The sequence below is a fragment of the Trachypithecus francoisi genome, unplaced genomic scaffold, assembly GCF_009764315.1.
Source record: "Trachypithecus francoisi isolate TF-2019V2 unplaced genomic scaffold, Tfra_2.0 Lachesis_group14, whole genome shotgun sequence".
Lineage (NCBI taxonomy): Eukaryota > Metazoa > Chordata > Mammalia > Primates > Cercopithecidae > Trachypithecus > Trachypithecus francoisi.
Window position 1 is genome coordinate 46,017,145 of NW_022681459.1, and position 12,307 is coordinate 46,029,451.

General features: G+C 45.3%; 1 protein-coding gene across 1 annotated transcript; it reads left to right on the top strand.

Moving 5' to 3' along the window:
- Nucleotides 1–627: 627 nt before the first annotated feature.
- Nucleotides 628–1,273, top strand: LOC117096539. Its single transcript, XM_033233952.1, is given in 3 exon segments — nucleotides 628–660; nucleotides 990–1,002; nucleotides 1,005–1,273. Coding segments are annotated over 3 exon segments (315 nt in total).
- The last annotated feature ends 11,034 nt before the right edge of the window (nucleotides 1,274–12,307 follow it).

A 12,307-nucleotide genomic window follows, 5' to 3' on the forward strand; every position in this document is an offset into this window, starting at 1 on the left:
TTGGTCAGGCTGGTCGCCAACTCCTGACCTCACGTGATCCGCTCACATCGGCCTCCCAGCATGCTGGGATTACAGACGTGAGGCACGGCGCCCAGCCTAAGCAAGATATTTCTAGACTCTCTTAAAGCTAGGGTTCTGGATGCAGATTTGTTCCTGCCAATGAGAGGTACTGATGTGAGATTTAGGAAGCTAATGTGAGTCCATTCTCTGGCAGTTTGTGGCTACTGCTATTGGCAAATAGTGTAGTGGTAGTAACTGGAGGTTTTCCTGCAACAGGGACCTCACTTCATTCTCCCACATCCTAGACATCAAGAGGCAGTGGTGTTAGAAATGCAACAGCGTCTTGCACCTGGCATAATTCTGGCAGTAGCTGTCCATATGCCTTTGCTCTGTATATTCTGGGAGTTATTCTAGGAGACTTAACCTAGAACTTGCTCCTTCTGCCATTCCAGTGGTCTTATATGTCCTGGATTCCGTGTATTAAATCCCTTCCTGCTTAAGATACCTAGACTGTATTTTGTTTCCTGTGTGGAGCCTGGACTGATACATTGGGTGGCATCAGGGAAACCCATTCTAGTTTCTGAGCCTTACTTTCTGTACCACTTACAGAGTCATAGAAAGGCTGTAATGAGGGAGTGGAAGCAAAAGAGCTTCCCAAAGGTAAGTCTTTCTGCAGAGATCGTGGCCCGATCAGAAGGTACTCTTCCGAATAGAGGACCTGGGGCATAGTTTCCCCAGTAAATGGCCCGTACTCACTTGTTACTTTCAAAGCCATTATAGAACCTGCTACCTAAACAGCTCGCCAAGGACTTGGAGAGCACCTGGAATATGGAACAAGGGGCAGGACAGGCTTTTAGCTCGTATCTGTTCCTGCTCCTCTTCACTCTTGATTCTACCACCTGTGCCAGCTCACCTGGGAGCCTTGCTTTGACAGCACAGTGAGGAGCTGCTGACATGAGCTGCATAATCCTTCTTCTTCTATCTAACAGGGGACATGGCAGGATGCCCCAGGAACAGACTCCACCTCACCATTCTTGAGATGTTGCAGCTTCCAGAAGTCCACAGTGCTAATTAGGGACCTGTGGGATCTTGTTCACCTAACGGAGAAATAGGTCTGAAGTGGATGGCCATGAGAATGAAGCCAGCTATCTGCCAGGATGCCTCAGCCACCATCAAGACTTTTGTGTGCAGAGAAACAGGATTTAAGAGGGGAGGGACTGAAAGGATGTGGAAGCCACTGGGTTCAGTCATCCATTCAATCCACATGATTTGACCACCCTCTATGTTCTAGGCCCTGTGCTTACACTCAGGATTTAATAGTAAAGAAATTATTGGGCCTCACTGGGCTGATAGCATTTCAGGGGAGAGGGAAATGAATACAGTTAAACACGAGAGTGATTAGTGCCAAATTGGCGGAAGCAAAGTGGGTGGGGTGTGTGTGCTGTGGAAGCCCAAGGAAAGCACCTGATTCAGCCAGGGACAATCAGGGAAGGATACCTGGAAGAGGTGACACCTAAGCCAAGACCCGATGAACATATACGAATTTTTTTGGCAAACGGGGGATGCTGAAGTGAGGGCAAAAATGCTTCTAGAGAGAACAGCCTGAGCGAAGACTCTGGAATGAGAATGAGTTTATCCCAGGACTGAGATGTTCAGAAGTGCTGAGTAAGGAGTGATGGGGAGAAGGGCAGAGCCAGACCTCACAGGGCCCTGGAGACCAGGCTAAGGAGCATAGCTTTGTTGTGAGGATACTGAGAAACCATGGAACGGTTTTGGGTAGGGAAATGTGTTATAATTATTGATGATTGCATAAATCCATAGAGCTTCTATTTTTCTAATGTACTATTTTTTAGAACAGTTTTAAATTCACAGCAACATTGAGAAGAAAGTTCATGAGTTCCCACCTATACCTCACCCACCAACATAGCCTCCCCGACCATCAACATCATTACAATAGATTAACTAACATTGACACATCATTATCAACCAAAATTCATAGTTTACATTCGGGTTCGCTCTTGGTACTGTACAGTCCATGGTTTTTGACAAATGTATAATGACATGTATCCACCATTATAATAATGTACAGAATAATTTCACTACCCTAAAAGCCCTCCAACTCCCATGGAACCTTTTTAAAGGAAGGATTTCTGGGTTTCTCTCTCAGATCTATAGAACTAGAATCCTTACAGGTAAGACCCCGGAATTTGCATATTAATGTTTCCCCCACCTATCTCCATATAGCGGGTGAAATTTAGACAGCTAATCCAAGCCATGGTCTGTCTACAGAAACTTCTGGATGAAGTAATATCTAAGGCTTCTTCTCTGTCTTGGCCTGGAAATCCACTTCCAGTTGATCTTAGAAACAACCAGGCAGTTCTCATGGGACCCCGGTGGTCTTCCCTGAATGATTAGTGTTGAGAAAAGATCCTTCCCCGCTACAAAACTTTTTCTTCCCACCAGTGCTCTTGGACTTCTAGCCTTCCTCGGGGGACACTCATCTCTTTCAGGGGAATATGTGGTGCATGATGACCAAAGTTTGGAAACAAAATGAAGGGAAAGAGCAAAAATACATATATCTTCTGGAGTTAGCACTGCCCATCTTTGCTATAGTAATCAATCTCGCCTGTAATCCCAGCACTTTGGGAGGCCAAGACAGGTGGACCATCTGAGGTCAGGAGGTTGAGACCAGCCTGGCCAACATGCTCAATTTAATGACACATTCTTATTGTGAGTCCTAGGTCAGCTGTCAGGAGCCTGGGTTATTAATCTGGCTTTACCTTTAATACACTGTGAAATGGTGGGTCAGTCTCTTTTCCTCTCCAGGCCTCAGTTTCCTCATCTAAAAGTTAAAGTCCTTCCAGTTCAGGCATTTTATGAAGTGGATGAGAATTTGGCACTGATTTTTTTAAAGAGGTCTACACACACAGTGAGACTACTACACACCCACAAGAATGAATAAGATGAAAAAGACTGACAACGCCAAATGTTGACAAGGATGTGGAGCAACTGGAACTCTCATACATTGTTAGCAGGAATGTAAAATGATACTAGAATTTTGGAGAAAGATCTTATGTGGTTTCTTATAGCACTCAACATTGTCCTACCTTCTGACCCAGCAATTCAATGCTTAAGTATTTACCAAGAGACATAAAAATAAATGTTCATGAAAAGGTTTGCATCTGAATGTTTATAGAAGCTTTATTTATAGTGGCCTCAAACTGGAAATAACCCAATGACCATAAACAAGAGAATAAATAAATCAATTGTGGTATATTCATAAATTGGAATCCCACATAATAGTGAAAAAGACAAAGTACTGCTACATGCAAAAACAAAAACCAGTCTCCAAAACTTTACGTTGAATGAAAGAAGCTAGAAACAAAAAAGTACAAATTGTGTGATTCCACTTACAGGAAGTTCTAGAACAAAAAAAACTAATCAGTGGTGGGGGAAAGAAAAACCAGCACAGTGCTTAACTCTGGGTGTGAGAACGAGGATTGATTGGGGAAGAGAGTAAGGAAACTTTCTGGAGTGGGTTTGGGCTACACAGATGTTTGCATTTGACAAAATTCAATGTACGTACCTTTAAGATGTATGCATTTCAATACATGTATATGCTTTTTACATAAAAAGCTATAGATAAATATTGGCGTTGCATTGTTGAAATGCTTGCTTGAAATGTATCAAAAATTAAGATGGATCAATAGGTGGATTGAGGGATGGGCAGACATTGCAAATAAAGTATATAAATGCTAACCAATGGTGGGATCTAAGTGGAGGGTATACATATATTTGCTATAAACTTCTTCCTAGTTTTTTGTGTGAATACTTTTACAATAAAATTTTGATTAAAAAGGGAGGATCTGGGACCCATGTAAGTTTAATATAATGTTTATTAGCTTTACCCCTGCCCCATTTGATTTTTTTCAGACCAATAATATGAAAGAAAAATTAATCTTAAGCACTTCTAGGGCACATATAGATTTATCAATTTATCTCTCATATACATATATATATGTATGTGTGTATATTTGTCTTTGAACATCTATAAAAAGATAATTGAGTAAATAATTCCTTATTTCTACATAATTACTAATTATTAAAGATCTCCTGGGACCAGTAACAGTAACACAAACTTACCAAGATGATAACATTTGGATTCAGCAAACATCTACTGAGCTGAACTAAAATGTGCCGGGCATTGTGATCCATGGTTTCTTTGGCTTTATCTTCAAAATAACTCAATATAGTGTAGACATCTCTGTGACCATTTTACAGACTTCAAACTGAACTCAGATGTTTGCAAATTGTATCCAAAATCATGGAGTCATTGAAATGATCTTTAATGACTACCATTTTTCTCTTTTCAGAAAATGTGTCCACCTTCCCTATCTTAAGATAAAAACCCTTGTTGTGTAACCACAGACAGCCCTTTGGATGTGTGATCAGGTTAAAGGATGGTCATATGACTGGGGCAGGCCAATCAGAGGCCTTCTCTGGGATTTTCTAAGTTGGAGGTAGTGAAAGGGCATCTTGTTCTTTCTTTTAGATCTCATACGTTAAGCTGATAGACTTGAGGACACTGGGGTCATGTGAAGTACACTCTATTCCAGGAACTCTATATGGTCCAACCTATTCAAATTCACAGCAACTTTGTGAGATGGAAGCTATTCTTTCCCTATCTTACGAAGGAGGCAACTGCAAGCTAGTGAGGCTAACAGGAAACATAGCTAATAAGGGAAAGATTCAAAAACCAGGCTAAGCCACCACACAATGTGCCTAGAGGGCTCCCACCTAGGTTGCTGAGGCAGCCTGGATCTAGCAAGGCCCCTTCCCATCCAGAACTGCACTGGCCAGAGTTCTCCACCTGTTGTCAGTCAAAACCCACAAATGCAAGTGCCAAGCAACTGTGTACCTCTGGGTTACCGGAACTACCCAGCTAGACTCCTAAAGGAACCAGGGGCCACCTGGTTCTCCAGTCCTAGGTAATCTGGTCTTCACAGGTACTCTTCCTGTATAAAGAAGCAGAGCTCAAGGCCAGGCCGAGCGCAGTGGCTCACACCTGTAATCCTAGCACTCTGGGAGGCTGAGGCAGGTGGGTCACTTGAATTCAGGAGTTCAAGACCAGCCTGGCCAACGTAGCCAAACCCCATCTCTACTAAAAATACAAAACTAGCTTGGTGTGGTGGCGGGTACCTGTAATCCCAGCTACTCTGGAAGCTGAGGCAGGAGAATCAGTTGAACCAAGGTGGTGGAGGTTGCAGTGAGCTGAGATCATGCCACTGCACTCCAGCCTGGGCAACAGAGAGAGATGTGGCATCTAAAAAAAAAAAAAAAAAAAAAAAAAAAATAGGGTAGCAGAGCTCATGATCTGGTTGTGGTTATGGGAAAGTAAAGGAATTCTCCAACCATTGAAGATCCCGTCCTGATACTGGGGGTATATATTCCTGTAATAACATATCAGATGTCAGTCAATTACAACAAACTGAAGACAAGAGACATTGGCATTGGCTTGGGGGCTGGACTTCTAGATCCTGATCCAGGCTATGCTGTACCAGTTTATCTCATTTAATCCTTAGAGGTAGATAATAGAAGTCCCATTTTACAGATGAGGAAACTGAGGTCAAAAAGCCTTTCTAAACTAGTCTTTATTAACTCTTTACTCTGTAAAATCCTGTACTAGGTTCCTTCTATGCTTTAGTCATATGCTTGCCACACAGCCCTGTGATGGGTATTGTCCATCATACCCATTTGACAGATGACAAAACTGAGGTTTGGAGAGGGAAGTGAGTTGTCTAGGAGGTAGCAGAGTCAAGATTTAAACCTATGACTCTTGAACCTTTTTAGATGCAGCTCTGCCTCTGGTGTGGATCAAGGACTGAATGGTGGCTAAAGCCCATTCGATCCATGGGTATGAAATTAATTCTGATATTGACACTAGAATCCAGGGTTTTTTAAAAAGGTATATTCTGTGCTGCTTTCAGGGAAAAAAAAAAACAGAGAAAGAGAGAGAAGAAGAAGTGATTAAGTCTACCTCTCCCTCCTGCCCACCCTTCTCCTAACACCCTTTCAAAGGTCCATCGCCGGACCCATAGGCATGGGTGTGGGGTTTATTGGCATGGACAGCAGCTGAGATGCAGCCATTGCAGGCCATGGGGTGCTAAAACTGTTTCAAAGTTCACAGGGGAAAAAAGGGAGAGGAGGGAGGGGTCAGAAGCAACTTTTGCCCACTCTGAAAACAGTTCCGCCCACTAAGTCTTAACTGCGCAGCAGAGGCCAGATCAGATTAGGGCCACCAGTTGCCACATTATCCTGTCTTGAGTCCACTAACTCTCATTAAGCTCCAAAAATCCCGTTTACGGTGTTTAGGACACCTCTGGAGGAGTTTGCTGTGTAAATATTATTCCACCATTAAATCTTACAACCAGGCTACCGTCAACAAGTGGATTTGCAATGGTTTCACCGAGGGGGCTGAGCTGGGGGCCTGTGAAGTGCAGCCAAGGGGCTTGGCCCAGAAGCCAGCATGAGCGGGAAAGTGCCTCATTCTCCTACCAAAGCCTCCTGCCACTTGGGCCTGCTTAATAAAATAGGGCCGCTGGGGCACTCGATTTGGGCTAGGAATCAAACACACCACGGAGAGCCACTGAGAGCAAGGGCCTGCCTTAGACAGCTGGAGTTCCTGCTTACCCGCCTTCATCTCATGCGGGGGACTTGTGGGCTGCAGCCCTCTTGGCTGAGTCTGGGACTTACCTCCAGTGTCTCCCACCTCCGCAGCAGAGCCGATGTGGGCATCGTTCTGGGGAGGTGACTTTTTCCCAGCCGGAGGCAACTTTGCCTTGCGTGTCCTTTCCGTTGTCTGCAGGCCCCAGACCCTTTCTTTATTCATTTGTGTATTTGGAGGAGGGAAATGGCTGGATGATGAGCCATCGATTATTGTGGATGGATAACCTGACCCAGCAGATGCTGCTGTTGCTGCAGCTGCGATGGCTGTCACTGCTTTTTGCTTTTTTCTTTTTTTAAAAAAAAATTAATTAATTTGCTTTTTAAGCTGATTTGCAGATTGCACTTCTGGGATGTGGTGAGCAAGGATGAAGGACTTAAATCTGAAAAGTGCTTAGCTCAGGTATGGTAGGAATTCCTCATTCCAGAATTGTTCTTTGAACTCAACAGTGGGTAATCAAGCCTGGTGCTCTCAGAGTGAGGAATCCAATGTTCTGAACCTAAAGGGCTATGAACCAGGCAGGTCCTGGCACACAGTGGGTGCCCAGTTCGTGGGGACTGAGGTGTATGAAGCCCCAAGCACCACTGTGTCTGGCACATAGCAATGGCTCAGTTAACATTCTTCTTCTGGGAGCTTGAACCCCAGCTCAGTCATGTTTGCAGTTGCGTGATGTTGAGAAAATCCCTTTCCTTTTCTGAGCCTCAGCTTCCACATCTGTAAAATGGAGCTTGTATCTGCAACCTGGAGCTGCTTAAAACGTTCATTCATCCACACATGGGCTTGTTTAATATGTAGTTGTTGACTACCTACTATGTGCTGGTGCTGAGGGTTTTGTGATGAATGAAACCTAGTGCTTCCTTGGAGGAGCTGGCGGTCCACAGAGGAGTTTACAGGTAATTAGGATGCTCTGTTGTCAGTGCTGTGATGTGGAAACCCTGATGAAAGGCCCTTAATGTAGCCTCCCTAGAGGACAGGGGCTGACCAGCAATTACCTCCCAGAGCAAGGCTTAGCAAACTGCTGCCCCCAGGCTAAATCTGGCCCACTGCCTCTTTCACACAGCTCACGAGCTAAGAATGGTTTTTACACTTTTAAATGGTTTTACACAATCAAAATCATGTTTGATCCCACTCAAAAATTATATGACATTCAAATTTCAGTGTCCATAAATCACGTTTTATTGAAACACAGCCATGCTCATTCTGGTGTATTGTTTGTGTCTCTTTGCACTTTGACAGCAGAGTTGAGTTGTGGCAAGAGACCGTGTGCCCCCACAAAGTCTAAAATATTTACTGTCTGGCTCTGTACAGAATAAGCTGGCTGACCACTGTCCTAGAGGAAGTGATATGTGAACCCAAGCCAAAGGACAGGGAGAAATTGGTCAGCCAGAGACGGATGAAAGGTGTGAGAAGAGGTTTGCTTTGCAGGTTGGAGAATATTCGTGGCATCTTCAAAGATGATGCAATTCCTGTGCAGCAAACTACGAAGTGCAATACCAACTTGAGTGAGTATTCAGAACAGTGGAGGACAGGCCCATCACCAGTCTCCTTAGAGAAAGTACAAGGGTAATAATCATGACACAAGATCTCATTTATTCAGCACCTATTTGGTCCACTGTAGTTTTCCTAACACTCTCATATTCAGCCCTCCAAATGGACCTGAGAAATGGGATCGTTAACCCACTTCACAGATGAGGAATTGGGAACTCAGAGAAGTAAAGACACCCAGCCGAGGTCACACAGCAAAACAGAGATCAGAATGCCCAGGCTGTCTCCTTTGCAAATTCATGTTCCAAACCCACACTCATAAACCAGTCATTGTCAGCCCTTATCCTGTAACGTTAAAAAGCCATATGTTGGTAAGAAAAAAGAAAAATAAATGAAAAATGAAAGTGAACTAGAATCCAAAGTAGATTTTTTTTTGAGGCAGTGTCTCATTCTGTTGCCCATGCTGGAGTACAGTGGCACAATCATAGCTCACTGTAGCCTCGACCTTCTTGGCTCAAGCCATTCCCCTACCTCAGCCTCCCAAGTAGCAGAGACCATCGGCATACGCCACCATGCTCTGCTGATTTTTTTATTTTTTGTAGAGATGAAGTCTCACTGTGTTGCTCAGACTGGTCTCGAACTACTGGGCTCAAGCGATCCTCCCACCTCAGCCTCCCAAAGTGTTGGGATTAGAGGCATGAGCCACCGTGTTTGGTCCGAAGTAGAAATTTTGTAGCTACTCTCCACCCTTCAACATCTTGGATGCTGTATCCACTTCCCTCCCCCCAACTCTTGCAAGTGCTTCTGAAATCCAGCTACACCGCTGGGAAGGAGAAAGAGAAAAATAAAAATAAGCCAGGCTTCCCAGAAAGAGCCAGCAGGAAAGAGCTCTCTGAGATGGGTGGAGAGACGCATCCCTGAACGCAGCAGAGTTGGCAGGCCCAGCTCCCGGCAGCTGTTGGCTGCGCACAGAATAAACACAAGCGGATGGATGGGTTCGGGCAGGGAAGCCACCTCGCCTGGCGGGCTCCAGGCAAAGCCGCGAGGCGCTGGGTGGCAGGCCTGCCAGCTGACGGGAAGTGACTCGGGCGCGGGGTTTGTGCTTTTGGCTGCTTGGCGCAGGTCTGCGCAGCGTCAGGGGCATTGGTGAGAGACACAGGAAGCGATGGAATTGGGAGGTCCTGGCAGCTCCTGTCTGTGTGTTCTGTAGTGAGACTGTTTACCCATCTGAACCTCAGTGACCTCATCCATATGTGGAGGTAGCAGTACCCTCCTTTGGGGACAGTTGTGCACTGGACATTAAGAGGTGTTGCTCGGATCCCTCTTCGAGGAAAGCCTCATTGTCCCAGCGTCTGGGAGTGCTCGCTTTAGCCACTGGCCCTTTAAGGGATGGCCCCGGCTCCACAGTTTCATCTGAGGTTACGTCCATGTGGAGATTGGAGGCTTCATCCAATGACTCATCCATGTAAGTTATAAAGGCTTGGATGGCACTGAAGGGCTGTTCTAGCTCCAGGGCTGCCCATGTTGTTGGCTGAGGCCGTTGTTCAGCCTGCATGGTGACTCAACTTCTCCCTCCACCCACTTCCCCTCTTCCCTCCCTTCTGTGGGTGTCAATCCGAAGACTCTTCCTAATAAATGACACGCATGGTAAACTCTGCCTCACTATGCTTCTTGGGCACCCAACTTGGGACTATATGCTTGAGAAATTATGTTTGGAAAGCACCTATGGCACAGACGGAGCTCAATATGTGCGAATAAGTGAAAGGAAGATGAGAACTGCAGAGGAACCTACTTCAGCATGTCCACATCCCTCTTGATGTCAAAGATAATGAACAAAGTAAATCAGCAGAACAGGATCCCTTTTCTAAAGCATTGGGGCATTTGTTCTGCCATCAAATACTGAAGCCCAGATATGCACCAGACATGCACAGGCAGCTAAAGGTATTATTATTCCCACTTGACAGAGGTGAAGACTGAGGCCAAGAGAAATGACTATAATTTGGCAGAGTATCCTGCATGATCATTATTCATTTATGAATAAAATATTGAGTTCTGGGCTCTAGGGCAACTGGAGCCTGCTCAGAGCCCAGAAGAGAGACAGTAGGTGAGCCCAGCAATGAAAATGATACCAGGTTTGAGAAAACTGATGATGCACACATGCAGGGGGTGATTAAGGGATAAAACAGGGGAACCTAAGGTGGCCAGGAGGGGTCACAGCAGGATTGAAATTGACATCTTCCAACTCTGCTTCCTCAGCAGCCCAGCAAATTTCTGTTTGGGGAGGTAAATTGGAGAAGTTGGGTTCTCAGTCATCCCTAGCTTCTTCCACCTCTGTGTTTAAGAGCCAGCACAAAAGCCCCAAATGTCCCCAACCTCTCTGCAACTGAGGAGCCAGAATCCCATAGCTGAGCTTCTTCTCCAGCCAATCCAAGACTTAGCAAACTCGGTTTTCTCCAAAGCAAGATGGCCAGGTTTGGAAGCAACTCTGAATCTTCCCTTTCCTTTTCCTCTCCAGCGAGTGGTCAGCTTCTCTTTCCAGTAATCAAAGCCAAAGTCATCTCTCTCCATTTTCCTCCTTTTTCTCTCATAGGCTGAAGCATCTGTCCTCTGCAGATGCTCTTTCCTGCTCTAAAGTCCCCCATCCAGGTCTTTTTCCTGGCAACATCAAGAAGCTTTCTCAGCATGGGGAAAAAGAGTCTAGAAGGGTCATGGCTCAGCGGCAGCTATTGGATTCCTGGGAAAAGCCAGGCTCAGAGTGAGAGAGAGAGAGAGGAGCCCATCAGAGTTATGTGGGTGCAGTGGTGAGTGCAGCACAAATGCACCTTCAAAGCCACAGCCTTGAGGAGCTCTCCCAAAGACAGCTTGGGACAGTCTCACTTTTACCAGCACAAGTCCCAGAAAGCCTGGCCCTTGCCCAGGTCTGCAGCCTCCAAGCCCACTGCTCCACGTAAGTGCCCCAGTCCACACTGCTGCCAAGTTCCTCCCCGCTCTTCCTTCTGTCTGGAATGCTGGTCCTCCTGTTGGCTAGGACCAACACATTCTTCCAATTGTAGCTCAAGTAGCGCCTCCTCTGAGAAACCTTCCTGGCCAACCCTGCACTTTGGTATCTCTCCCATAGACCTCTTCATGTAAGAGTGCTTGTCACACTGAATTGTCATTGTGGGTTAACTAATCATCTTCCCTCACCAGTCTCTGAGCCATTTGAAAGCAGGGAACACTGGAGTTTACTCATGCTGGGACCACCAGAAGTTAGTTCAGAGCCTGGCACATAGTAGGTGCTTTGATGTTGTTGCCTGACTCCATGAGGGCTATCCTTCTCTCTTTTTGTCTTGGCTTCATTCTTCAAATAGGCCTCAAATTGTACCTGGGATGGCCATCCACCTTCCTGAACTGGTACACCCCTTGCTTAGTAACCCACCAAGAGGAAAAAAATCTTAGGGAAGATTCTCATTGGTCCAGAATGGGTCATGTGCTTCTCCCTGAAACAATCACATGACCTGGGGAAAGGATGCCTTTGATTGGCCAGGTCTGGGTTACATGTGGCTCCTGTGGCTGGCAGTGAGATCAGCTACATCAGGAAACTGTAAAGGAAGCAAGAGGAAGCAGTGGTTCTATTCCTGGAAAATGAGGAGGAGTGTGAGACAGGGAGAGACAACATATTTCCAGCATGAACCATATAGATCAATCCTGGGAGGGAAAAGATGTTTGTTTGCTTTACCAAATGATTATTTTGTGGAGTAACTGGTGATTTTCTCCAAAAGAAGAGATTCTGAAATTCCTCTGGTAAAAGCCTATATTGGATTTTGAATGCACCTGGTGAGGAGTTGACAAATATTTAAGCACGAGGCTGAAGTGTGAAAGGCCTTGAATGGTTCAAGATGTTTGATCCTGTAGCTGAGCAAACTATAGCCCTGGAACTGGCCATCGGTTTTATAAATAAACATTTATTGTAAAACAACCACACACACATATTGTCGATGGCTACTTTCACTACATTTGCAGAGTTGAGTGGTTGTGAAAGTGATTGTATAGCCTCAAGCCAGAAATACTTAATGTCTGACAATTTACAGAAGGTATTTTAAAGATAGGGACGATGGG